This window comes from Amblyomma americanum, chromosome 9 (assembly GCF_052857255.1).
Source record: "Amblyomma americanum isolate KBUSLIRL-KWMA chromosome 9, ASM5285725v1, whole genome shotgun sequence".
NCBI classification, from domain to species: Eukaryota; Metazoa; Arthropoda; class Arachnida; order Ixodida; family Ixodidae; genus Amblyomma; species Amblyomma americanum.
Window position 1 is genome coordinate 150,312,323 of NC_135505.1, and position 23,675 is coordinate 150,335,997.

At 49.7% G+C, this 23,675-nt stretch overlaps 1 protein-coding gene across 1 annotated transcript; it reads left to right on the forward strand.

Moving 5' to 3' along the window:
- The first annotated feature begins 4,259 nt into the window (after positions 1-4,259).
- On the forward strand, positions 4,260-16,263 carry LOC144103788 (neprilysin-1-like). Its single transcript, XM_077636441.1, has 10 exons — positions 4,260-4,466; positions 5,219-5,384; positions 5,515-5,672; positions 6,841-7,118; positions 8,536-8,646; positions 8,761-9,002; positions 10,371-10,695; positions 12,312-12,523; positions 12,816-13,193; positions 15,680-16,263. The coding sequence occupies exons 1-10, from the start codon at positions 4,325-4,327 to the stop codon at positions 15,912-15,914; spliced, it is 2,247 nt and encodes a 748-aa protein (XP_077492567.1). The 5' UTR covers positions 4,260-4,324; the 3' UTR covers positions 15,915-16,263.
- Positions 16,264-23,675: the final 7,412 nt, after the last annotated feature.

Genomic DNA, 23,675 nt, shown 5'->3' on the forward strand with positions numbered 1-23,675 from the left:
TTCGTCCCGCCGTTTTCATCACATCTTCAATTATGAACCAACTAGCCGAAGCAAGAGTTTTACTGTTTTGTAAAGTGCACTTGAAGCGCACTTGATAACTAAACGTGCAGAGTGTTAAAGTGGTATTGAACGGGTTTGATGGGTTTAACATAGATGGGCGTACAAAGCACGCAAGACAACAGGCAGGTTATTGGTACCAAAAGGCAGACAGTTACAATGACGTAAACAGGCATTCGAAGACATTAATTCGTTCATTAGACCTACACAAACCCCCTGTCCTCGAGATACATGACGTAGGTTACTTGCTCAGAACATGACCGGAGACAGTGAGAAGGAACGGAAAGGAGAACTGAAGAGTTCCTGAAAGATCACGCCGTCTATATCGTTTGAGTTCTGTCTTCTTTTCTCTTCACCGACACGGACCATTGTCCGCCCGCAGGTGGGTCTGTGTGTTCAATATCGAAGGAAGGTGGACAGGACTCTTGAAGCTACTGCCGAAGAAGGCGCGTGCGCTGAATTTCAATGACATTAAACTCCCTTCCCCCCCCCCCCCCCTTAGGCGGCCGGGGAGGAGCGCTGGAAGCGCACTTCTGAAAAACACTGCGCCTGCACTTCTTAAGCCTGCTGGCTTTGCCAGCGTCGGAACGGGCTTGAATGTTTGATAGCTGCGCCGCCAGCTCCGCCGAGGAAATCATGGCTGGGTTCAGGCGGCTACTTTGCGACAGTAATTATTAACGACTATTCCGCGAAGTTTCTGGCACAGCCTGCAGCGCATCTTTCCTCATTTCTTCCTGTTACGGTGCACACATAAGGGCACTACATGGTGCTAGAGTTCACTTCAAAGGAGAGTGCACGTGCTGGTGGATGACATTTTAACGTTTTAAATGTCACCAAATCTAAACAGTACGATGCACTTTCCAGATACCAAATGCCGCACAGTGAGATCGTTCTTGGCTAGTTTTATGTCCGCGTTATAGGTATATGTGCCGTCCAAGCTCACTGTCTCTGCGACAGCATCTTGTACAGTATTCAGAGGCTGATCACGAGAATGCGGGGTGAAATCCGGCCTTCTGTCTTCTGCCGTGTAGTCCCGCTGCTCATAAGGACGTCGGATGAATTTGCTGCCGCGTTTCGACGTAGGCGAAATGTAAAATGTGCCCACCACATGCTGCGCCTTGTCAGTGCACGTTAAAAAAAAACCCAAGTGGTCACAGTTAATAGTGGCTCTTCACTACAGCCTCTCTTTCGTCCTTTCTTCACTCCCTCCTGCATATCTTTTGAGGTTGCTGATCCCGATGACGCGGGTTCAGTCCCGGTCGAATGAATGAATGAATGAATGAATGAATGAATGAATGAATGAATGAATGAATGAATGAATGAATGAATGAATAGAACTATTATCGAGGTGCAACCCGCCGCGGTGGCTCAGTGGTTATGGCGTTCGGCTGCTGACCCGAAAGACGCGGGTTCGATCCCGGCCGTAGCGGCTGAATTTCGATGGAGGCGAAATTCTAGAGGCCCGTGTACTGTGCGATGTCAGTGCACGTTAAAGAACCCCAGGTGGTCGAAATTTCCGGCGCCCTTCACTACGGCGTCCCTCATGGTCTGAGTCGCTTTGGGACGTTAAGCCCCCATAACCCATAATTCAACCTATTCGAGGTGCCCTGGGCCCGTGAGTCCTTTAGTCTGGGACCTCCTCTGTATCTGCCACCTCCCTGTCTCTTCGAGGCAGTTTTCTCTTGTTCTCTGGGTCCGAGCTGGTCAGCATTTACCCGCTTTGCTGAAGTGTTAAATTTTTTGTAGTGGTAGAGTTATTTCCCTCACACACCCATAATGTACAGTATCGATTGGGGTGCTCAACTCAGAATAAACATTCATTCTCGTGTGTATATATAGGGAGATACCTTTTGCAAGAGGTTTATATGTGGGAAGATATTAGTTTTTAATGATGACGATGATGTCCGCAGGCTGAATGGCACGTTTTTAGTTTTTAGTCTACATACGGTGACCTGCTCCTCTTTGCTTCGCGTTTCTGTGCGTTTGATCTAAACCCTTAGCTTAGCCCATGGTGTTCTAGTATTTACCGGTGCGTTGTTAACCCTTCTCGCCTTCCCTCAATCGCCTCCTGCAAGTCCTGGAGCAGCAGCGTACGTGCCGAATTGTTACCGCGGAGGGATGCTTGAGCGCGCCTCCATATTATGGCTAATTGCCCGATGTGCGCGGTGGTCGCGTTTCGATAGAGCCAAGAAAGCATTGGAGGAGACACATAAGCTGCACCTAAGGCTATGAAGCGATAGCGTTAATGGGTAAATTCCCATACGTGCGGAGTCGGCCAATCTCGACATTGCGTTCATAGCTCTCTAGGAGCCCTCGTATGCCACTCCTGGCGCAGTGGTGCAGCGTTTAAGCGATGCGCCACTGCCCTGCGATGGCAGGTGCTGTTGGGTCTCGTGAGACCCAGGTTGCACTTCCCGATCAACCTCTCACGACCAAACACTAGTTTGACTGCCACCTGGGACGGTGGGCAGTTTGCTCACAATGCATTGGGCAGGTTGAGATTACAGCACAAGGTCACTTGTCCTAGGACGATGTCACAAAGTCGAGTGAGCGGCTCATTTTTCGACCATTTGGTGGTTGCGCGAGGCCAAGCAGAATCTTGTGGCCCAAGTTGTCCACAGGCTGGCCATAGCACGGCCAACCTGGGTGGATAGAGTGGTCACCTCAGCCACTCTACCCTAGCCGATTTTTTGCTAACAATAACCATTTTCTTTAGGACGGGAGCCATAACGCTGTCGCATTAATATAAACGGCGCTCGTGCTCTGTGCAATGTAATTGCATGTGAATAATAATAATAATAATGGTTTTTTGGGGAAAGGAAATGGCGCAGTATCTGTCTCATATATCGTTGGACACCTGAACCGCGCCGTAACGGAAGGAATAAAGGAGGGAGTGAAAGAAGAAAGGAAGAAAGAGGTGCCGTAGAGGAGGGCTCCGGAATAATTTCGACCACCTGGGGATCTTTAACGTGCACTGACATCGCACAGCACACGGGCGCCTTAGCATTTTGCCTCCATAAAAACGCAGCCGCCGCGGTCGGGTTCGAATCCGGGAACTCCGGATCAGTAGCCGAGCGTACTGCAGAAAAGTGAATTCTTTTGTGACAGAGATACGTATACCCCGGGCCCGTACAGATCCATATCCCTGAGATGCAATTTCGCCCACCCCTATTATTTATTTACTCCAGGACAATGGGAAGCCGCACTGCTCAGCTCGTGCCTGGCCGTTCAGCGTCAGGTAATCGAGCGAGCCCAGGAGGTCGCAGATAAGCACGGACTTCTGACAGCACCTAGTGTCCCGGTCTCGCGTTCCATTCTTATGGAGCCCAAAAACTGCTTATGTGTAAGAATGCGAAAGCATGTGCTACCATGACAGCCGCGCTGGTTCGCCGCCACTGCGTTTACAGTCATTGTATCAGTTTTTTCTTTAATAAATCACATTACTTAATCTCATTTACTTTGATTATATCCTGTTTTCACCTGAATCACACATTTTGGTATTTGTAATTTGGCGCCATTGCTGTTTTCCCGTTCACCTACTATAATCCTGTCCATCCTATTCGGCCATCCGACGACTTTTGCTTCTAATTAATTACTCTACGCCAGTCAAACTTTTTTGTTCGATAAATTATCATTCATCAAACACATTGCAATCCATTTCAAACTCTTTTCCACTCCTTTGCCCATGCCTGCACTATTAATGCCGTCCACGGTTGTTTTCCCATCCACTCATATCGATGTCCGCGCTATTTCGAAGGTTTTTCGACATTTTTGCCTCTAATTAATTAACTAATCATCCTATCGACACCAAATTTTGTCGAACATCACCCTCGCATTATCCTCTATTGATTGCAATTATTCGTTTGATTTTAACTTTTATGAGAACGGCGCAACGGCTGCCGAAACGTTTTGCGAACACGACCTCGCCGACATAGCGAAGTAATGCTTTCGCATTAAAAGAGAGAGAAAAAACTTTATTGTCCACCGATATAGGAGGCACCCCTACCTTCCCAACTCAGGTACGCGGACCCGGGAGGGAGTAGGGGGCTCCGCGCCTAGAGGCCTGTGTGGCGAACGGCTTCGTTCTTCGAGGCCTGCTCCTCCTTAGCACACAGTGTGAGAAAAGAAAAGAGGAATAGGCGCATGATGCACGCCTGGCGCGTTCCACGCGCCGAGACAGAGAAGAAGAAGCGCCCATTCGGAGCGGTGCCTCGCCTCGCCACCGAGAAGACCGTAGCAACGGCGTCCAGCACTTCCGCGGGCCGCGATGGCCAAGGGACGCTCGAAGAAGGGCCGACGGCCCATGTTCCACCCGGGCGAGGAGGGACTCGTGAAGCCGGGGGCAGCCGCCAGGGTGTTCCGCTTCGCGCCGCACCTGCTGGAGGGACAGGTCTTCCTCGGCAAAGAAGGCGAGTGGCCTCTCACTGTTTCAACTCAAGCTCATTTACCGGTTTCGGGCAGAACCCCATAGATCTAACTGCTGTACTTGCTGTACTACATCAAGCCGATTGTAATGTTGGCGGAACTCTACCTCAACGCATTGTGGTGAATTTACTGGTTTAACCCAGTGACCTCTGGCCGTGACATTGTGTTTAGCGGCGGAAATGAGCAAAAACTTAGCCAAATTTGTGAAACCCGATACTTATTCTGTGTATGTCAAGCTAGCGGGAAAAAAATTAACGCCGGCTACAGCGCTCCCAAATGTATGCGAAATTTGAGCGCAGCTTGATTTTGCGATATATTGAGGCAGAAAACTTGGATGCCACTTAAATACCTTTAAGCGTACCCTGTGAATCATTGCACAAGGCCTCTAATATTGCGCTGCGCTGAACGAACGCCTGTGCTTGTTGTCCTGTCTTTTTGTGTGAGTCAATATAGCGCCTTATTTCACAAGTTAATATCAGTGGTGCAGAGCGGCGCGGTGCAACCCTTGCCCGGTTGCGGCGTCCTCTCATGCGTTTGTGGCTCCCTGCGAGAACGCGTTGCAACGTGCCTGTCTCATTGCTTTTATATGAGGAATGCTGAAGCCACGAACTAGGAATGGTCGGCTAAGAGCCAGGCTCTAAAGCCGTTCGCACAAACGCAAAAAGAGGGTGTACAGCGGAGCTAGATACTTCCCACAGAGCAGCTGTTTATGCTGTGAAGTCCCGACCTCTCGCAGACATCCTGCAGCTGCTGGGCAACGTGCGCAACGTGGAGGCGGTCCGCCAGTCTCGCGGAATCTCGAGGCAAGCGATAGTCATCACTGCCATGGCAGCCATTTTTGTGGTGCTCTTCTTCGCTGCCAGCATCTATGGGATCTACCTGTCGGGACAGTACCGCGAATGGTACGCCTTTTCCTCCGCCGCGTACGGGCAGGCGCGCGAAATCTTCCCGAGCGAGGTTTTAAGGGCCAGAAACAAACGCGGATAGCTTCACTCCGACGCGTTCCTTGAGCGCAACGGATTCCGTGTCCAGGTACGACTGCTACACGACGGAGTGCCGCGAGGCTGCCGCCTACCTCAAGGAGCACCTCCTCGAGAGCGTGGACCCGTGCAACGACTTCTACGACTACGTCTGCCACTCCTGGTCCCATCACCGTGCATTTGCGCTATCCTTCATCGAAGACCTCAAGGGTGGGTTTCTCTCCCACTGCCAACCCAAGCTACAAAACAGCACACGCCTAGCCCGAATGGGTCTACTGCGAAAGAATAGGGGCCACAATTTTTGACCAGGAGCTATTATTTAGTGAATATTCTAGCGAGCATATTTTCTCTCAGCTGCTAGTATCATTCTGTTTGCCGTGAAGCACGAACGACAGTTCCGTTTTACAAAAGTAAGCTTTGAATGTCGCAATCCGCAATCGCAGGAATCCTCGACACCGGTGAAGGCTCATCGGCGAGAACATGCAATTCGTCTTCCAACTGCGTGTGACCAGAGCATGTGTATTGTTAGCTTCACTCGGCGGTGAGCACAAATGGGTTTTGTCAACGGCGAGCCTCGCAAGCACGAGCGTGACGAGCGTCCTTTTCATTTATTTTGTTTTGGCTTTAAGCCCGGCATGGCTCCTATGGTCCGGGCTCCCACTCTCTTTCACTTATATACCGTTACGTTTCCCTTGATAGGACTAATAATCATCATCATCAGCGTGACTACACCCGCTGCAGAGAATAGGCCTCTCTCATGTCTCTCCAATTAACGCTGTCCTTTTCCTGCTGCGCCCACCCTATGCCTGCAAACTACTTAATCTCATCCGGCCACCTAACCTTCTGCCGCCCCCTGCTACGCTTACCTTCTCTTGGAGTCCACTCCTTTACCCTTAGGGACCAGTGGTTATCTTGCCTTCGTATTGCATGCCCTGCCCAAGCCCCTTTCTTCCTCTTGATTTTGACTAGGATGTCATTAACCCGCGTTTGTTTCCTCACCCACTCTGCCCGCTTCCGGTCTCTTAGCGTTACACCTATCCTTTTTCTTTCCTTGGCTAACTGCGTTGTCCTTAAGCTGAACCCTTTTCGTTAGCTTCCACGTCTCTGCCCCGTAGGTGAGTAGCGGTAAGATACAGCTGTTGTACACATTTCTCGTTTTCCCATCTTTTTCTCCTGGCCGGTTTGATCGGTCACCTTGGACGGGCTTCGTCCACGTGAGGGCTTGAGGTGGGCTGCATATAAGGGCTCATGCCGTAAAAAAATCTCGGAAATGCTTACGCAGTCCTTGGCCTCGTGTAGTTAACGCCAGCATAATAGTGAAGGGGAGATATTCTTTAGGCCTTTTTCTTGCTCTCATTGACTGTTCTGGCGCTCGCAGACGCCTTCTGGAGCAGCGTGAACCGCAGCCTGCTGGACGCCGGTCGGCGCCCGGCGGCCGATGCCAACGGAGTGCACCTGCTGCATGCGGTGTATGCCAGCTGCTACCGCTTCATGACCACGCGGCGATCGGTGCCCGATCAGGTGCGCGACGTGTTCGAGAGGACAGACGCTGCCCGCTGGGTCTCAGGCTCCAGCGCCCAGGAGCTCATCAGCCAGATGATTCACTTGGCCATCAGCCGAGGAATCATCACTGTCTTCGAGCTGACATTTACCAAGGTCAGGACGGCAGGATAATGTACTGCGTTTTGCTTTAGCGTGAAATAAATGATTTTTGTTCGGCCTGAGCATTTGCTTGGTTGGTAACAACTTTATTTAAAAGACCTGCAGAGCTTTCGCCGACGGGGCCTTAGGTCTCCCACGTGGGAACGCCGAGGTGTTGCCTCGCCGTCGCCTCGCGTGCCTGCTGGACGGCCCATAGTGTGTCACCGAGGCTGGGGCTGCGCAAGGCAGCGGCCCACCGCGGCGGGAGGGTTCCGGAGTTAGCACCGTCAGGGTTTTTGCCACAGTCCCAGAGCATGTGGGGTAAAGTTGCTAGAGCAGTGTGGCAGACCTTGCATATATTCGTCGGGTATGTTCCGGGGTAGAGTCTGTGGTATTGTGCCGGGTTGGGGTACGTGAGCGTCTGCAATTGTCTGAGGGCCACCGCGTGCGCTCTGTCCAGCTTGTCGTTGGGCGGAGGGAAGGTTCGGCGGGTCAGGCAGAGGGCCTTGGTAATTTCGTTGTAGCTGGTCAAACAGTCTTTGGTGTTGTCCCATGGACGATGGTCGCCGGCGCGGTTCGCGAGCTCGCGTGCCTTGGCGTGTGTCGTCTCGTTTCGGTTGCGATATGTGTTCGATACTTCTCCCATGTGCGCCGGGAACCACTGGATTCTGGTTTGAAAAGCTTCCTCCCACTGGACTTTTTGATTGCTCAGAATTCGGGCCGCTGTCTGTGAGATCCATCCTTTGGCGAAGTTTTTGACCGTTTGTCGCGAGTCGCAGAGAACTGTGGTGCACGTCGGATCCGTGAGGGTGAGGGCCACCGCCGCTTCCTCCGCTTCTTCTGCGCGCTCGCACGCTACACTTGCCGTTATGCGCCTGAGTATTTACTTCGTTCTTTTTTAATCTCAAAGTGCACTCTGAATGTCTGTGAGCTATACGCTCGCCAACAAATTTATTCGCTTGCATTGCTTCTCGCTTACCTCAATAAGAAAATGTTCGGCTATTGCAGTCAGCGAGAATTAGCGCCAATTATTGGTGGCTTGTGCGAACATCGCTTTTTGCAATTCATTTGGGGTCCGATTCATTCGTTGTGCACGGTGGGTTTATAGGTGTATGGGGTTTGAACATCTCAAAGCGACTTCAGATAATTTCGACTACCTTGGTTTCCTTGGCGTGTACTGACATCACACAGTACACGGGCCGCTAGCATTTCGCCTCCACCGAAATGCGACCGCTGCGATCAAAATCTGGTCAGCAGCTGAAGACCATTAACACGGACCCACCGCGACAGCTTTTATTGGTTGTACTGATTATTGGCTAGAGACATCAGAGGGGAGTGGTTACAAGATTAGACCTAGTAAGGATGAGTATTGATTGTTTAGTAGAACGATTAACTCATTGGTCAACCAAATTGTCGGTTGCTTATGGGCCAGGTCGGCGACGCAGATCTTCTGCATATGAGCAAAGGCAGCTCTCTGCGGTACAAGGCCACCCCCGTGTCGAACGAGCGCATCTACCACGACTACCTGAGGGAAGTGCTGCAGGTGAGCTCCGCGCTGGCGACTGTTTTAGCGTCAGAATGCTCCTTTAGGCACAGTGTATCGTTCGTACGAAATCCGCAACAGCGGCGATCATTCCCCTCCTCGACCTGAGCGCAGGTCATCGGGCACCGGTCGGCGCTGGAAGGAAGCTTTCGCTACGTCGACACCATCGACCGCAGCGTGGAGGCGAAGTTCGCCAAGCCGTCGCGCACAAAGTCTGGGAACTTCTCCGATCTGGGGAAGGTTCACCAAGACACGACGCCTCAAGTGTGGCTCGAGCGCATCAACCATGACGTGTCACCGCGCCACTGGCAGAAGGAGGACTCCGAGATACTCGTCACGGGCTTCGAACAGATCAGGCAAGCACGCGCCTTTTCAAGGGACCGTGGCGTGGTTGTGTACTCACGTTCGCAAATGATTTGTTGAGGTCTGTCTGGTCTTTTGAACGTAAAGGAACATTCAGGGCAAGGTGGCCTAGATCGACGGATTATCAAAGAAGCTACCTTCACAGAGGAAAGATATAATACAAGCTAGAAAATGAAAATATTCAGACAGGTATAACCACCGTACAAGAAAGAACACAACAGTTGTATCTTGCCAGTGCTCACTTACGGGACGGAATAGAAGAGGTTAGCAAAAAAGGTTGAACCTAAATTTAGGACAACTGAGCGAGCTATGCAAAGTGAAAGGATAGGTGTAACTATAAGAGGAGGGAATAGAGGAGAATTGGTAAGAGAACGAATTCCGAATTCAGTTAACGGCGTCCTGTTTGAAATCATGAAAAAATAAACCGGCATGGGGAGGGCGTGTCATTCAGAGGCATCGTAATTGATGAGCCCATGGGGCAATTGGATGAATTCCGAAAGAATACAAGCGCTGTGGGGACGAGAAAAAGTCAGTTGGAAGGATGAGTTCAGGAAATTTGCGGGGTTTAGCGGCCGGAGCTGGCAGAGGATATAGGGTTAATCGGAGGGATATGAGCGAGGTTTTTGTTCTGCGGTGGAATAGTTAAGCTGTTGACGATGATCGCCACCTCTGGCTCCTTCAAGAAACCACAGTGTGGTGATGCCAGGTGACATATTGTTACATGCAACAGAAGAGAGAGACTACGCGCTTGACAGCCGGGTAACTTTCGTTTAGTTGCCAATAGAGCACTTCTGTCGCACAGCGGGGAGGGAATCGGAGAACATTGAAAATCAGCGGAAAATTCCACGGCTCTCGATGTTATCAACGGCACGAGTTGGAATCACTGTGAACGAGGAAGTAATCTGCCGACTTGAATGCCAAAATGTTCAGCAATGAAAGCGCTTTTTCTGGCGCACACATCTTAACAAATGACTTCATCATAATGCCAATGCAATACAAGCACCTATGTGAAACATCCGGAGACGAGTTCGGAGTAAACCGCGTTTTAGTCTCGCGCACAAAAGTTGAGACAGCGAGAAATGACATTTTACTCTGCTTTACAATGAAGACATCTCTTTTCATGCAACGCTTCTTCTAGGTGAAGATGCTCTTGTTAATTTGTTCTGTACATTTAAGTTTATAAAATATGTAAATGTCCTAAGCAAACTGTATATTTTGGCATTTTAGTGCATTTAACACAAGAGACACACATTCAGACCCTGCGTTTGGAGCATGATAGCCTTACTGCTTATGCACCCTAAAAACCAACACAACACGCAGCGTAGCCGCCGCTGGTGCAGTGCCCCCCTTTCTCCTCGCAGGGAAGTGATGGGCCTGGTGTTAGGCGGCGGTCTGACCAACGCGAGTGCCTACGTCACGGTGCAAGTGGTGATGGAGATTCTGCGCTTCGACTTCTTCCGCCGCTACGAGCAGCAGAACGCGCGTGACGTGGTCACCATGTGCCTGAACACGACGCGCCAGATCCTCTTCTACACGTGGCCCTCGCTGGTGGCCAACCTGACTGTCAACGTGTCGGCGGTGGACGCCAGCCGCAAGCTGTACGACGACATCCTCGACGGCGTCGTCGACCACATGAAGCTGGCCACCTGGCTGGAGCTGCCGTCGCGCCTGGAGGCCATCGATAAGGCGAGCCCTCATCGCTGGCCTCCGCTTGTGCCGATATTCGGATAGTTAGGCTGCATTTGCTTTCGAGAATTTGCAGATGCTACACAAAACAGGACGTTAACTAAATTTTACTGACCGGGGGCGCACATTCGAAGTGCTGTTTATTGTGGTGGCTTTGTCTTGTGCTTTCTCGTGTAAATATGCTTGCGTGTTTTTCGCAATACAGTCGAGCCTACTTAAAAAGGCAGCGGTGTAACAAGCTTTCGCTTAGTACGAACGAGGGCGGGTCTACCGTGAAAATATGCATTGGGCAATGGCATTGAACCTCGGGTATGGTGAAAAAGTGTGGCCGCACAACTCGGTTAAGCGAACGACGAGGCGCTGTAAACAAGGTTTGAGTAGATGAAGCGCACAAAAATACAGCACCAAAGACTGTTTGACCAGCTACAACGAAATTACCAAGGCCCTCTGCCTGGCCCGCCGAACCTTCCCTCCGCCCAACGACAAGCTGGAAAGGGCGCACGCGGTGGCCCTCAGACAACTGAAGACGCTCACGTACCCCAACCCGGCACAATACCACAGACTCTACACCGGAACATACCCTACGAATATATGGCAAGGTCTGCCACACTGCTATAGCAACTTTACCCCACATGCTCTGGGACTGTGGCAAAAACCCTGACGGTGCTAACTCCGGAACCCTCCCGCCGCGGTGGGCCGCTGCCTTGCGCAGCCCCAGCCTCGGTGACACACTATGGGCCGTCCAGCAGGCACGCGAGGCGACGGCGAGGCAACACCTCGACGTCCCCACGTGGGTCTCTAAGGCCCGGTCGGCGAAAGCTCTGCAGGACTTTTAAGTAAAGTTGTTACCAACCAACCAAAGGAAAAGAAAGACACGAGACCGGCGCTACTTGCAACTGTTTATTGAATTCGAGAGCGGCTTATTTATAGCCAAGAGGAAGGCGTGGTGGAAAGGGAGACAAAAACAAAATGTGACAAACAGGTAAATGACTAGTGCGAGGGGAAGGATACTACAGAGGGGGGAACAAGAGTGATTCAAATCTTTCTGAACTTACCTAAAAATATACTTTCATTCTTATGGATGACCAGCGATGGGGTATTTTTGTATTTCTGTGTGCTTCATCTACTCAAGCTGTGAACCAACTTGCCCAAGAACGTGTTCTACTGTAAACACGGCCCTGGGGAGTTAATGCCTGGAGTCGACAACCCCGCTTATCTCAGGAGGGGAGAGCCACGAGTGCCTCCAAGCCTCCGTGACACTCCTTCCTCCCCTTTCCAAGGAAAGAACGCGATAACGCAAAAAAACGAAGAAAAAAGTGGCAAGGTTTTAATGTATTTCAACCTTGTAAGCGTGCGAAAGCATGTGTTTAGCCTGCTTGGCTCATCGCTTTGCTTTGCTGGGTCGCTTTCTTGCTTTTTGTAATATTATCTTCTCTGATCTTTGTGATATTTGCCACTGTCAGAATCCGTATGAGGTGAGAGTAATGCTATACGGGTGCATGTTTTTTTTTTTTAATTTGCGGCGAGATTACGTATGCGTGCATTCAGGGTCGAAGTCTATGGCCTGAAGTTTTCAGGAAATGTTTTGCGTGCCCCCTCTGTCGGACAACAATCAGGCGAAAGTGATGTTGCCGCAGGTGAAAAACGTGCGCCTGATTGCGGTGAACCCCAACATCACGGACTTGGCAGCCACCGTGAGTCGCCAGGTGAACTACTCCAAGCTGAGCAGACCGCCCGACGACTTCGTCAACAGCTACATCGAGACGGCCCAGCTCGACACGGCACTGCGACGAGACGTGGGCAAGGAGGAGTACGGTCTGTACGGCAAGTGAGTGTCTTGTCCCGTTTTTAACAGGCCAGAAAAAGAACAGACTGCCGATATCGGCCCAGTGAGATTTCTCCGCTCTGTTGACGTTACTAATGACGTCACTGCTACCCCCCACAGCCAAATAGGAAATTTCTGGACAAGCCGGACGGACCACCCCCGCTTTTTGCTCTGGCCAGGCCCCCACGCTGTCGCATAAAAATGTGCAGAAAGCCCTGCAGTACTGACTGCAGCTGTCTGGTGGCGACGATATCGGGGATGGGCGATCGGCGCGTGCAAAGACCTCTTGGCGCAGGCTGCAGCTGGTGGGCGACGTGGACTACCTGAAGCAGTGGAGCCTGCGCAGCGGCGCCGAGCTGTTCATGCCAACGCTGCTGACGCGGCCGCCGCTCTTCTACCCGGAGGGCGTGGGCGAGCCCTTCAACTACGGCACCCTGGGCGTGCTGGTGGCAATGGCGCTGAGCAGCGCCGTGGGCCGCAAGGGGTCGCGCCTGTCGGCCAGCGGCATCGAGGAGCTCTGGTGGACCGACCAGACGGTGCACAACTACGACGAGGCGAGCCGCTGCTACGAGGAGCAGTACCGGCGACTCAGCAACTCCACTTCCGCCTTCATCGACGAGCAGAGGAACCAGGTGTTCCTCTGGGCGAGGGCAGCGCGCATTGCGTTCAACAGGTGCCGGGAACATCCCTCCACAGGGCTTGAAGATGACGCCTACGTGGCCGGCGGGGGGCAGTGTAGTATAAGGCATACGTCGAGATACCAAGGAGACACCTGAAGCTCTGGATTTTAGGGATAGTGAAGGCAAAGTTAACACATCAGCAGCAGCGTGAACCAAGAGACTAGTGGCGTAAAAAGACGATAGAAAAACTGCACGAACCATCACACAAATAAAAACAGCATAGCTTAGAATCGTAAAGAAGCAGAGTAGGGCTGAAAGCTTCAAGAAACTACAAAACAATTCAAACAGTCACTTTAATTTAAAACCGCCGCGAATCGGAAGGCATGCGTACAAATTATGCACCTTTTTTTCTAGCGCGCTGGAGAGGGGTAGGTATATAGGGACAGCGACCACTTTGAAGTTTTCACAAATCTTATGAATTCCATCATAATTCGGTTCAAAATAAGTATCCCATTGGCTTAGCTCGATGTGCCTGTTAGCAACTTCTCTATGAAGAGCGCCTTTTTTTTGTGCTCAAACCACTGATGTCTCCAGCATCATGGTGCGTGCGTGCGCTGTGTATTTTCCGTAGGCTGTGGCCACTCACGACTACCAACACAGCGGATAACTTAACTTCCATGGACGCCGCCGTCAGGCGGTCGTCGACTTTAACGAGCAGTTCCTCAATGCACCTTCGGCGCTTGAAGCCTCGTGTTAATGCGTGCTAGCTCACTGACAGAAAAGGCTGTGCTAATATATACCTATTGTTTTAAATTATTCAAAACACAGTTTTATTTGAAAAGCCATGAGCGATGCATAACGTTTTGTGAATGTGGATTCTACAGCATGGCGGACATTATTCACCTGATAAAGCGCCATATTTATTTATTTATTTGTTTATTTATTTATTTATTTATTTATTTATCAACAGTTGGTTAAATATAAGTAAACAATTTTTGCTTTTTATTTTAGGAGGCAAGAGCATATTGAGAAATTGAAGGTCGGCAAATTTGGGAATTGTAATCCCAATATCGAGCATCGAAATACAGATTTGAATGCTACTTGAGTTGACTTCCTCGCATTAGACATAAAATTGTCGCTGCGCGTAATCTCGTCACGGAAATCAGTTGCTTCTGCGTCGTAAAATACACAAATGGCGTCTGCATTTGCTGCATTAGAAATTCGAGCGACACCATTTTATAAATGTGTAATGAGAGGAATTCAACTCAAAGCCTCCAAATGCGTATATCTAACATTCGATATTTGGATCCACATTACCTATTAAGGACAATTTAATGCTGAGTTCACCTGCCATGTGGATGGCCTTCGATTTGGCTATATAATTTTGCCCCATAAAGTCAAAAATCAAAAGTTGGTGAGTTAAATTTAGTAAATTGATCGCTTAAATGTAGAGCTCTATTACGTACATACTTCCCGCTGTTCTGGGGAATCCACCTGCACAAACCGCATTGTCGCATCGTTCGTGGCTTTCGAGAACGAAATCGGTGTTAAACGATTTGAAACACATGGTGCAGTTGACCTTTAGAAGTTCAGTGAGCAATGAATGATATTTCTAAAGCCTAAAAAAGTGTCGTGGGGCACTTCGTCTGGCCTAAACATATGGTAACTGGCTGCTGAAAGCTAATAAATAGGAAGTTCATAGCAGAAAGCACTGCGAATCGCTTTCTAAGAGGGTAAAATTCTCTATTAATGAAGCCTAAAGAGCCCCAAAACGAACAGAAAGCTTAATATTTGCTGCTATTCTTTGGTAGCTGCGGGTATTTATTTCAACAGTCATCACAGTTAGCTTCGGTACCTCGACACGTGTCGGCTCCAAAGAATCTACGGAGGGTTATTGTTTCCTGTATTGAAGAAAAGTACAGCACTGGTGTGTTCAGAGCACAACCTCTTTACGGACACTTTTCTTTTGTCTGGCTTGCCGACCCTTTCGTCGCCTTTACAGGCATAGTTAACGCATAAAGACAAGCAGTAGTATAATCAAGACTATATACCTACCTACACCATCCCTTTTCGTACGGTTTTATCACGAGGTTTTATCTCGCGCCCGCTTTCAGCAAAACTTGTTGTGCTAGTTGGTAGCCCATGATCTCAGAGGAACCAGCGCAAAACGAACAACGTACAAGAAACAAGGAGGCCGACATGGACAGAAGCGCTGAACTTTCAACTTTATTTCGGAAGAATTATTGCAATGTATTTACACAGTAACATGTCAGAGGCAATTATTGTTTTGCTCTGCTTGTGCGTCGTTGCCTCTGACAGGTTACTGTACAAATGCGTTGTAATAATTCTTCCGGAATAAAGTTGAAAGTTCAGCGCTTCTGTCCGTGTCGGCCTCCTCGTTTCTTGTCCGTTGTTCTTTTTGCGCTGGTTCCTCTGAGATCAGCGCCCGCATTGCCAAAGGCCCTTGGTACTCCAGTGGGACCATTCTAGCTCGAGGCAAGAGCGGCAAGCGTCGAATTTAAGAGGGCTGCTGGCGCAGGTACCGGCTCAAGTACCGAGCCCGCGTGTCGCGCACCCGCGAGCGGCGCCTGCACGACCGCGTGTTCTTCATGCGCCTCTGCCTGCTCACGTGCACCAGCCGGGAGGAGGTGGGCTACCTGTGGCCCCGCTACCGGTGCCACGTGCCGGTGGCCAACATGCCCGAGTTCTCGGACGCCTTCTCGTGCCGCACCCACGACCGCCTCAACGTGGAGCCCAAGTGCCCCTTCCTCTAGGGCTGTGCTATGCGTGGCACCTTATCATCAGCGCCATCTCCGTCGTCTTTCTTGTGCTTCGGCCGCCCGCACCCAGCTTCTTTTTTTTTTTTATCGCGTATAGCAGAGCAGTTCGCAGCCTGAAGCCAAATGTGGCGGGAGTTTCCTGGCCGCTGCTCGGAGACAAACTGAATAGTGCGGGAAATAACGGTGGAAAACTTTACTGCCGGCTAAACTGCTCAGCGCCTTTGCGGACACTGCGCCATGGTCCGTGTGACGCGCTTTGATTAAGATGTTGAAAACAATCGCTATCTAGCTATATGTGGGAAATATTATACAGCAAGGCTCCTTAATATAAATATTGATCCCTTCTGAGCAGTGTTCGCTCGACCCATGTAGTGACAAATGGCGCATCGGTAGTTTTTTTTTTTCTGTTCAGAATACTACTACTTTGTACGCCAGATAAGGCTGTGTCGAAAATGTCCTTGTTAAGTGTTTTTTTTTTTTTACGGCAATAGCATAGATATAGTGCCCATGGAATGTAGTTATTCTACGAAGTAAAACGTTCAAGTTTTTATTGTGGCTGCTTGCTCCACCCCACAGTATTTCGCACATTTCTTTGTGTCCCGCGCAAACAGACTGCACTGACAGCCTGTATTTACTGCCTTCGATACGATACCGCAGAGCTGCTTCCCTCGTTAGGCATCGGGCGAATATAGCACTCAGACCCCTGAGTAGCCGCTTCTCATTACCATCAGCTGGGCGAAGTCATGTACAAACCCCTTCTCCACAAGCGGCCGCAGCGCCATCTAATAGAAAAGTTGCGACCTCTGAACCGCGAGATGTGCATCTTAAGTGTGTTCACAGGGACCGCGACTAAACGAACTTAGGCACGCCATGCAAACAACCGCTGCGGGAGAGCTTCAGGTGCGGGATGATCGAAGCTGGCACAGCTGCAGTGCAGTCCTTACTAAAGCTACCACTGAGCTATTTGAAGTTGCTATATCTTATATTACAACGAGAACATTCTGTGCGTCTTTAGCACATTACAAGCTGAATATAATATCAGAAATTAAGTAACTGTGGCGAACTTTACTGCCGGCTAAACTGCTCAGCCTCTGTGGTCTAAAATTTCACCACCGATATATTTGGTTTCGTGTCAAGGAACGTGTGGAAGTTTGTTCATTTTTTGGACCATGTACGGGAACCACCCGTATATAACGGCTCCTTCCAGTGTGCTGACCCCAGTCTGCGTTGAGTAAAATATGTAAATATGTGATTTTGTATATTGCACTCATGATGTCTTCTTGCTATCATTGGCACCTTTTTTTAGCCATGTTATTGCATATTTAATTTACAGCGCTCTTCCGGTTGCAAAGCTGCGTAAACCTGGCAAAGCGAACAAAAAACGTTCACCTTTTTGATTTTTGTAAACATTGTGAATAGCGTATAAACCTCTCCCCTCCACTTTTTTGCTATTTCTCACTTCTGTGCACTCCCTTCCTATCCTCTCCCTGTCTTCCTATTTCCGCCGGCCGCTGTTCACCACCGCTGTTCATCCAGAGATTGTGAATAATGCCTTAAGTTTATGTACGCCTTTCTTGCTTGCATGTGGCCAATGGCGCCACTGTTTCAGGATGTTGTTGTTGGCTTTTCTTTCCCGGGGCCCACTGCTCTCTGTAGCAAGAAATTCTTTAAACTCAAACTGATACTGCTATTACTACAAAGAAAGAGACTAACTGTCCCATCCCTTCCATCCGCGCTGCAGCCCAGATTCCAAATCCCACTTCCCTTCACCCTCCACTGCTTTCCATGTTTTCTGTACTTACGCATCAAAGCGCTGAGCAAACTCCGCAGCGTTTGCACATGAAATGCAGTGATCTTGAATACGGAAGTAGTGTTTGCCCACCTCGCTTGGAACGATGTCTGCGCAAGCAAAAACGAGATTAGGCTTTTCAAAAGCCGATTCCTGTGCAAACAGCCAAAACGATTGCTTGGCTCATGGTGACACCCGTTTCCCTGGCTTCGCCTTGAAGGGGGTGCTATCTTCACTCAGTTTCTTCTCACCCTCCTAGCGATATGCTGTCGTGTGTTTGCCTTTGTGTGTTCGCGCATCCGTGTGCGCCTGCAGCACGCTCGTCGCTGCGAAACCTCGCGACGTGCCTGCGTAGGTTCAGCAAAAATAACATGCCTGTATGAAGTAAAAATACGAGTCTCATAGCGCGCAGTACTGCGGTACTTCAGAATGGGGCTCTCCTTATCATTCGCCTAAAGCCAGCGTCCCCATAGATGTTCAGTTAAAGCGGAAACCGTTTTGTTAACTGCTAGTCTTAATGCATGTTTCGACAAGCGATGTTTTTTTTTCCGAAAATGTCTGCCCATAATTACAAGCAACGCTCTGCGATCAACCTTTACTTCAAACTCGAGGATAATGCCACTGGAACATAGGCATAACTTCAACACGCCAACGAAGAGACCGCTTTGTGGAGACCAGTTTTCTGGACGGCTGAAAGCACTTGCAGCAGGTTGAGAATCCGCTTAACACGACTCTCGGTCAAAAGGCCATCACCGTGAAGAACTGAAGAAAGTCTAAGTACTCGGAGATCTACTGAAATCTGACCAGTGGTTAACCCTCAGATTCATCGCAGCTGAGTTTAATTTAAAACACGACCACTTTTCAAATTTTTACTCTGACTTCGTTGAATGGACCCCCTAACTATCGAACATTTATTTGCGTAGGTAAGCATACTGGGCGTCACCTCGTCAACCTCACTGCCTCTCCATTCTTGTTTCTCTCTCGCTTTTTAACGCTAAATATTTCTCAAAAACACAGATCGCTGCACCATTTCCCTCCTTTCTTCCTTGCCCGGTCGCACATCACAAAACCTTTCGCATTCGCTGCTAAAGTCCTAAAGTGAAGGCAGTTCACACTGCGCCGTCTAGAAAAGGCGGTCATACCGTGCGCGCCAGTCCTTGCCCGGAAGCGTCATTGTGTCTTGTATATGTTATGGATACCGACCACAAACCGAACGTCTTGATTTCGTCATCTCTATACTTCCCAGTGATTGTTCTTCGAAGCCACGGAAGCTGAAATAACGTGTACACTTTTTTCTTTCAGCGTTATGTTTTGTTACTATACGTTGCTTTCTTGCCTTTTAAGGACTCGTGTGGGAGGCGCGTTTCATTGCACGCTTTCAACCTTTGGCGCACTCAGATCAATGTTTACTTTTCTTCACATGCTAGGAAATATTTGCAGCTGAGTGCTCCGGCGCACACTTTTCCTTTGCGTTTAAGACCCATTGTAAATTTCTCGGAACAATTTACTACCTGCCCAGAGCTGTGGAACGAACCTCCTTGCAGTCCCAGGTGTACGCTTCTAACCTACTTCCATGCCTTCTCTCCGGCGCCCTCCTAAGCATTGTGAATAAGTTCCCGCTGCAATGTTCATGCATGGGCTAAAGACAAGCCCGGCGCTCGGTGGCCCGTGCACTTTCACGCCACTATTTTAGGCTGCATTTAAGGCTGCAAGTGATCTTCGGTGCTCTAAAAGTTGTACAGTCTTGCAAGCTTGTGCTTTTCTTCCCTGCTTCAATCTCTTGTCTTTATTGTGTCTCACAAGAAACCCGCAGCCAAGTGACATACGCTGTGGTGCTGGAGAACACATTGTAATTCTCCAACAGTGTTTTTTTTTTCCTTTTGAAGTGATGTGAAAGCTTGAGATTCCCGTTTTACGACAGGCCTTGACACTTTTACCGTTCCTCTTTTACGGCTCCTTGATAATCTCTTCCAAACTGCTACTTGCAAACTTTCAGAAGAAAGGACAAAGCAATGAACTTCTTGGTCTGAAACTGTCCGGAAGACATTTTGGACCTACTACACTTTTCCTGCCATTGCGGTTACGTCTTGAAATCCCAGTTGTAAACCTGTCTGCTTTTTACGCTGGCGGAAAAAAAGCTGGGGTTTGTGGCCTTACGTTTCATGCGAAGACTGACGATATCGATGGGCGACCGAAGAGGTTGCAGAATTCGACACGCTTAAAGAATTGGAGTATATGAATCTTGCAAGGGAAGCAGACGAAGTCTCTCTGTGCTATTGTCTAAAATTGCGGCGCAAACGCCATTATAGCCGCGATGGCGTTCAGGCTTCTCTGCAGTGCGCACTGCCGGGTAGGGTCACAATATGACGTCATTCTGAGGGGCTGGTACATTTCCAAGGGCGGAACGTTTGCTCCAAAAATGAAATGAAACGCCGTCGAAAGTAGAGTCTACGAAGCATTGTTCAGTGGCACTCGACGAGGCACGAAACGAGTAAGCGAAGGCAACGAAAGTCCTAAATCTTAGCCAACATGACGTCATCGCCGAGCTCCTCCGCACAACGCAAAGCACTGAGAAACATGCGCACTGTCAAGGTTTTAAATCTTTGATTACGTTAGAGTGTTACGGTGTTTGGTTAGGTTTACTTTATGGGGTTTAATGTCCCAACGCAACTCAGGCTATGAAGGACGCCGTAGTGAAGGGCTCTCGAAATTTCGACCGCCTGGGTTTCTTTAACATGCACTGTTATCGCACAGTACACGGCCTCTATAATTTCGCCTCCATCGAAATTCGACTGCCGCAGCCAGGATCGAACCCGCGTCTTTCGGGTCACCAGCCGAGCGCCATAACCACAGAGCCACCGCGGCGGCTGTACAGGCATGGTGTGTAAAGTTTATTCCTTTCATCCGCACAATCGAATACAGTATTTACCAAGACCAGAAAGCACAAACGCCAAAGTACTACTTGATAATACACAGACGGAACCTGACGTTTGTGCTCGATACTCGGTTCTAATAAATGTGCCTATCCTGTCTGTCAGGGTGGGTCACAGCTCTCAGTATGCCGTGGTCTTTTTCTTGACGACCACAGCAAAGGATAAAAGGTAAATGGCCTCGGAAAGCAGGATTCGGTAAGCTTGCACCTTCTGGCCATCGTTAAAATGCTTGGAAAGTGTTCTGCAGAGCGCCCGCTAGGCGAGGAAGGAAATGCGCCGTAGCTGCAACGGCTTGTGTGCACTTTCCTCGCGATCGAGGTGCAACAAGGAGTCAGTCATTCAGTCAGTCAGTCAGTCAACTTTTTTAGCCAAAGGGTGGTAGCTTGCTCCCCCGTGGGCCTCAGCCTAAGCCGAGGGCTCGGGGGTTGGGCTACCTAGCCGGGGACGGTGCCGTTGGTCAGTCACAGCCTCGGCCGCCTGGCTGATGAATTTTTTCTGCGTAGCGGAATCCTCGCTTCGCAGCAAATCGTCCCAGGCTGTTCCATGATCGAACTCCGCAGCCCCTGGGGAGCTGCCACAATATTCTATAGTTATGCGTGCCAAAGTACCTTTAGCTCCACAGTATTTACATACCCTGTCCTCTACCTTGTGCTGATTGTATATACCTAAGACTTCTGGCGGAAAGTTGGTGTTCGCTTGTACCTTCCACCAGGCCATTGAGTCCTTTTTCAGTGATGACGTCACGGTTTTGGTTCGAGCGGTGGGAAATTTGAACGGCACAGCACTTACGTCCTGCGCTCCGACCTGGATCCCGGCCGCGGTGGCCACGTCTTCCGTGTGCTACGCGATGTCAGTGCACATCCAACAACTTCAGGTTGTCGAAGTTCATTCGGAGTCCTCCACTGCGGCGGCTCTCTCACTCTGTTCTTCCTCCCTGTCTTCATGGTGCGGTTTAGGTGTCCAGCTCGAAGTGAGACAGTTAGTGCGCCTTTCCTTTCGACAAAACCCAATGGACATACGATTTATGTTCGCAGCCCCGACTGCTATTCATAAGCGGGGATCCTTCGCCTGAGATCCACTGGAAAACTTGAAACTCCTCCTTGCTTACAAAGCGGGCATGAAACCATACCCGCGTGGGCTGTGCCGTCACAGGCATAATGCGCGCCGGCGCGAAATCCAGACAGCTTCACAGCGCCGAACACAACGAATGGACCGCGTATCGCGCGCCCTCTTTCTGCGTCGGGAAAGTGAGCCCTCGTGCCGTTATTAATGGTCTCCCCGGCTCGCTTTTTGCTGGCATGTGAGTCCCACCAAAAAACGACATAGCGTCCTTTTGTCCGATGTCACTTTTCTACCCCGCTGTCTGGAAAAACAAACACTGCTCCCTTTTGGATCTATACAGAGTGTTGCCCCTCTTCTCTCGCTGCTGCTATACGCGATTCCTAAAAGGAATCTCATCTGCGACAAGGATATTCCACATGCTGCTGTTCAGCTTAGTGCGGTCGTCATGGTGTTTTCCATGCGCGTTATCATGTTTTGTTGCGACGCAAATCGCGTCCACGTGCGTCACTGTTTTGGTTTCCTTTACTTTGAAGACCGCGTTGCTTTGTATGAATTCGGTGTAGTGGCAGCCAAACATTCAAGTTGAAAGTTGGCGCTTGTGCGTGTGTGCTCTTGTGCTGTCCTCGTTACTTTATGCTGCGCCATTCTTCCCTTTATCGTGTCTGACCAACTTGCCCAATCCAATACTCTTCGTAGAAACAAATGATATCGGTTGGCGCCCTTGGACCTTCAGCCATACGAATATTGTACATATGGGCGCTTGAAGTGCTGTGCGGAAGCTAACCTTTGAACGGCTGTTGTAGCTTTGATGTTTTTGTTAGCTTTTACAGCTTGCACTATTCCTCATACTGAGAATTAAATATTTATCTTCAAGTCAGCTAGCACTCTTCCTGTCTCTTCTTTCTTTGTTTTGTAGCGACCAGATCCTGGTTCTCATCTAAGCATTGGTGAAGCCTTGCACTTCGTGATGTTCGTTTTATTTTTATTTTTCGTCAATGAAGGCCTAGCTGGTGTACGAGAACGAGGTTCTGGAAGAGACCTCGAAGAGAAGAGATTACCGGCAGCAAACAATTGACAGACGACGCCTTCTTCTTGGGCGGAGAGCTTCCACTGTGTGGTGGACAAACATCCCGACTCCCCGGCCCCTGAAGCGTAGCACTGCGGGCACCTGACGATATCCGGCTCAAAGCGTCATTACGGAAGCGAGAGATTAGCGTTAATCGTGCGACGCGCCTAGCGCGCAATACGATTACGCGCTCAGCCCGGTGTTTCCCACGCAGCTCCCGCATAGTGAGCTCTGTTCATACGCGGCCAGGCAAGTCCTTCTCGCCTAGTAGGATTTGCCTTCGCCTGTTCGTTCTCCCTCTCTCTGGACAGGGGATTTACTGCTTCACCGCTAGCAGCGAGGGTCCTTAGAGCCTGGGCACTAATGAGAAGCTGGTTATCGCACTTCTAACTTAACGCAAACAAGCTGCTGCTGGTTGTACAGAGAGGTACAAAGTCATTCGATGAAAAACATTGCAGGACTTCGTACCTCTCTGTACACATATATGTATGACCTAGCACACAGCACTTAAAGCTACTCTCTATGTATATGAGAATGCATTGGCGGAATGTATGTGATCGAGCCATTCCACATTCGTTCGCTTAGGTCCTAAGGTGGTGCTTTTTTTTGTTTTGCTTGCTTTGCAGTGCTTTTACGTAGGGCTTGACATTTTCAGAAGCGCTAAAACACCGAGGACGCAGAGGGAACAGACAGCTTAGCGCTCGTCCCTGTCTGTTCCCTCTGCGTCCTCGGTGTTTTAGCGCTTCTGAAAATGTCAAATCTGCACCAACTAGCCCGATCCGCTACCCTTCTTTACGTAGGGCAAACTTGTTGTTTTTTTTATCTAATATAAAACCCAAACATGATCTTCATTTCACAACACAATTTGTAATATATTTACTGTTTGTTCAATCATCAAGCTCTCA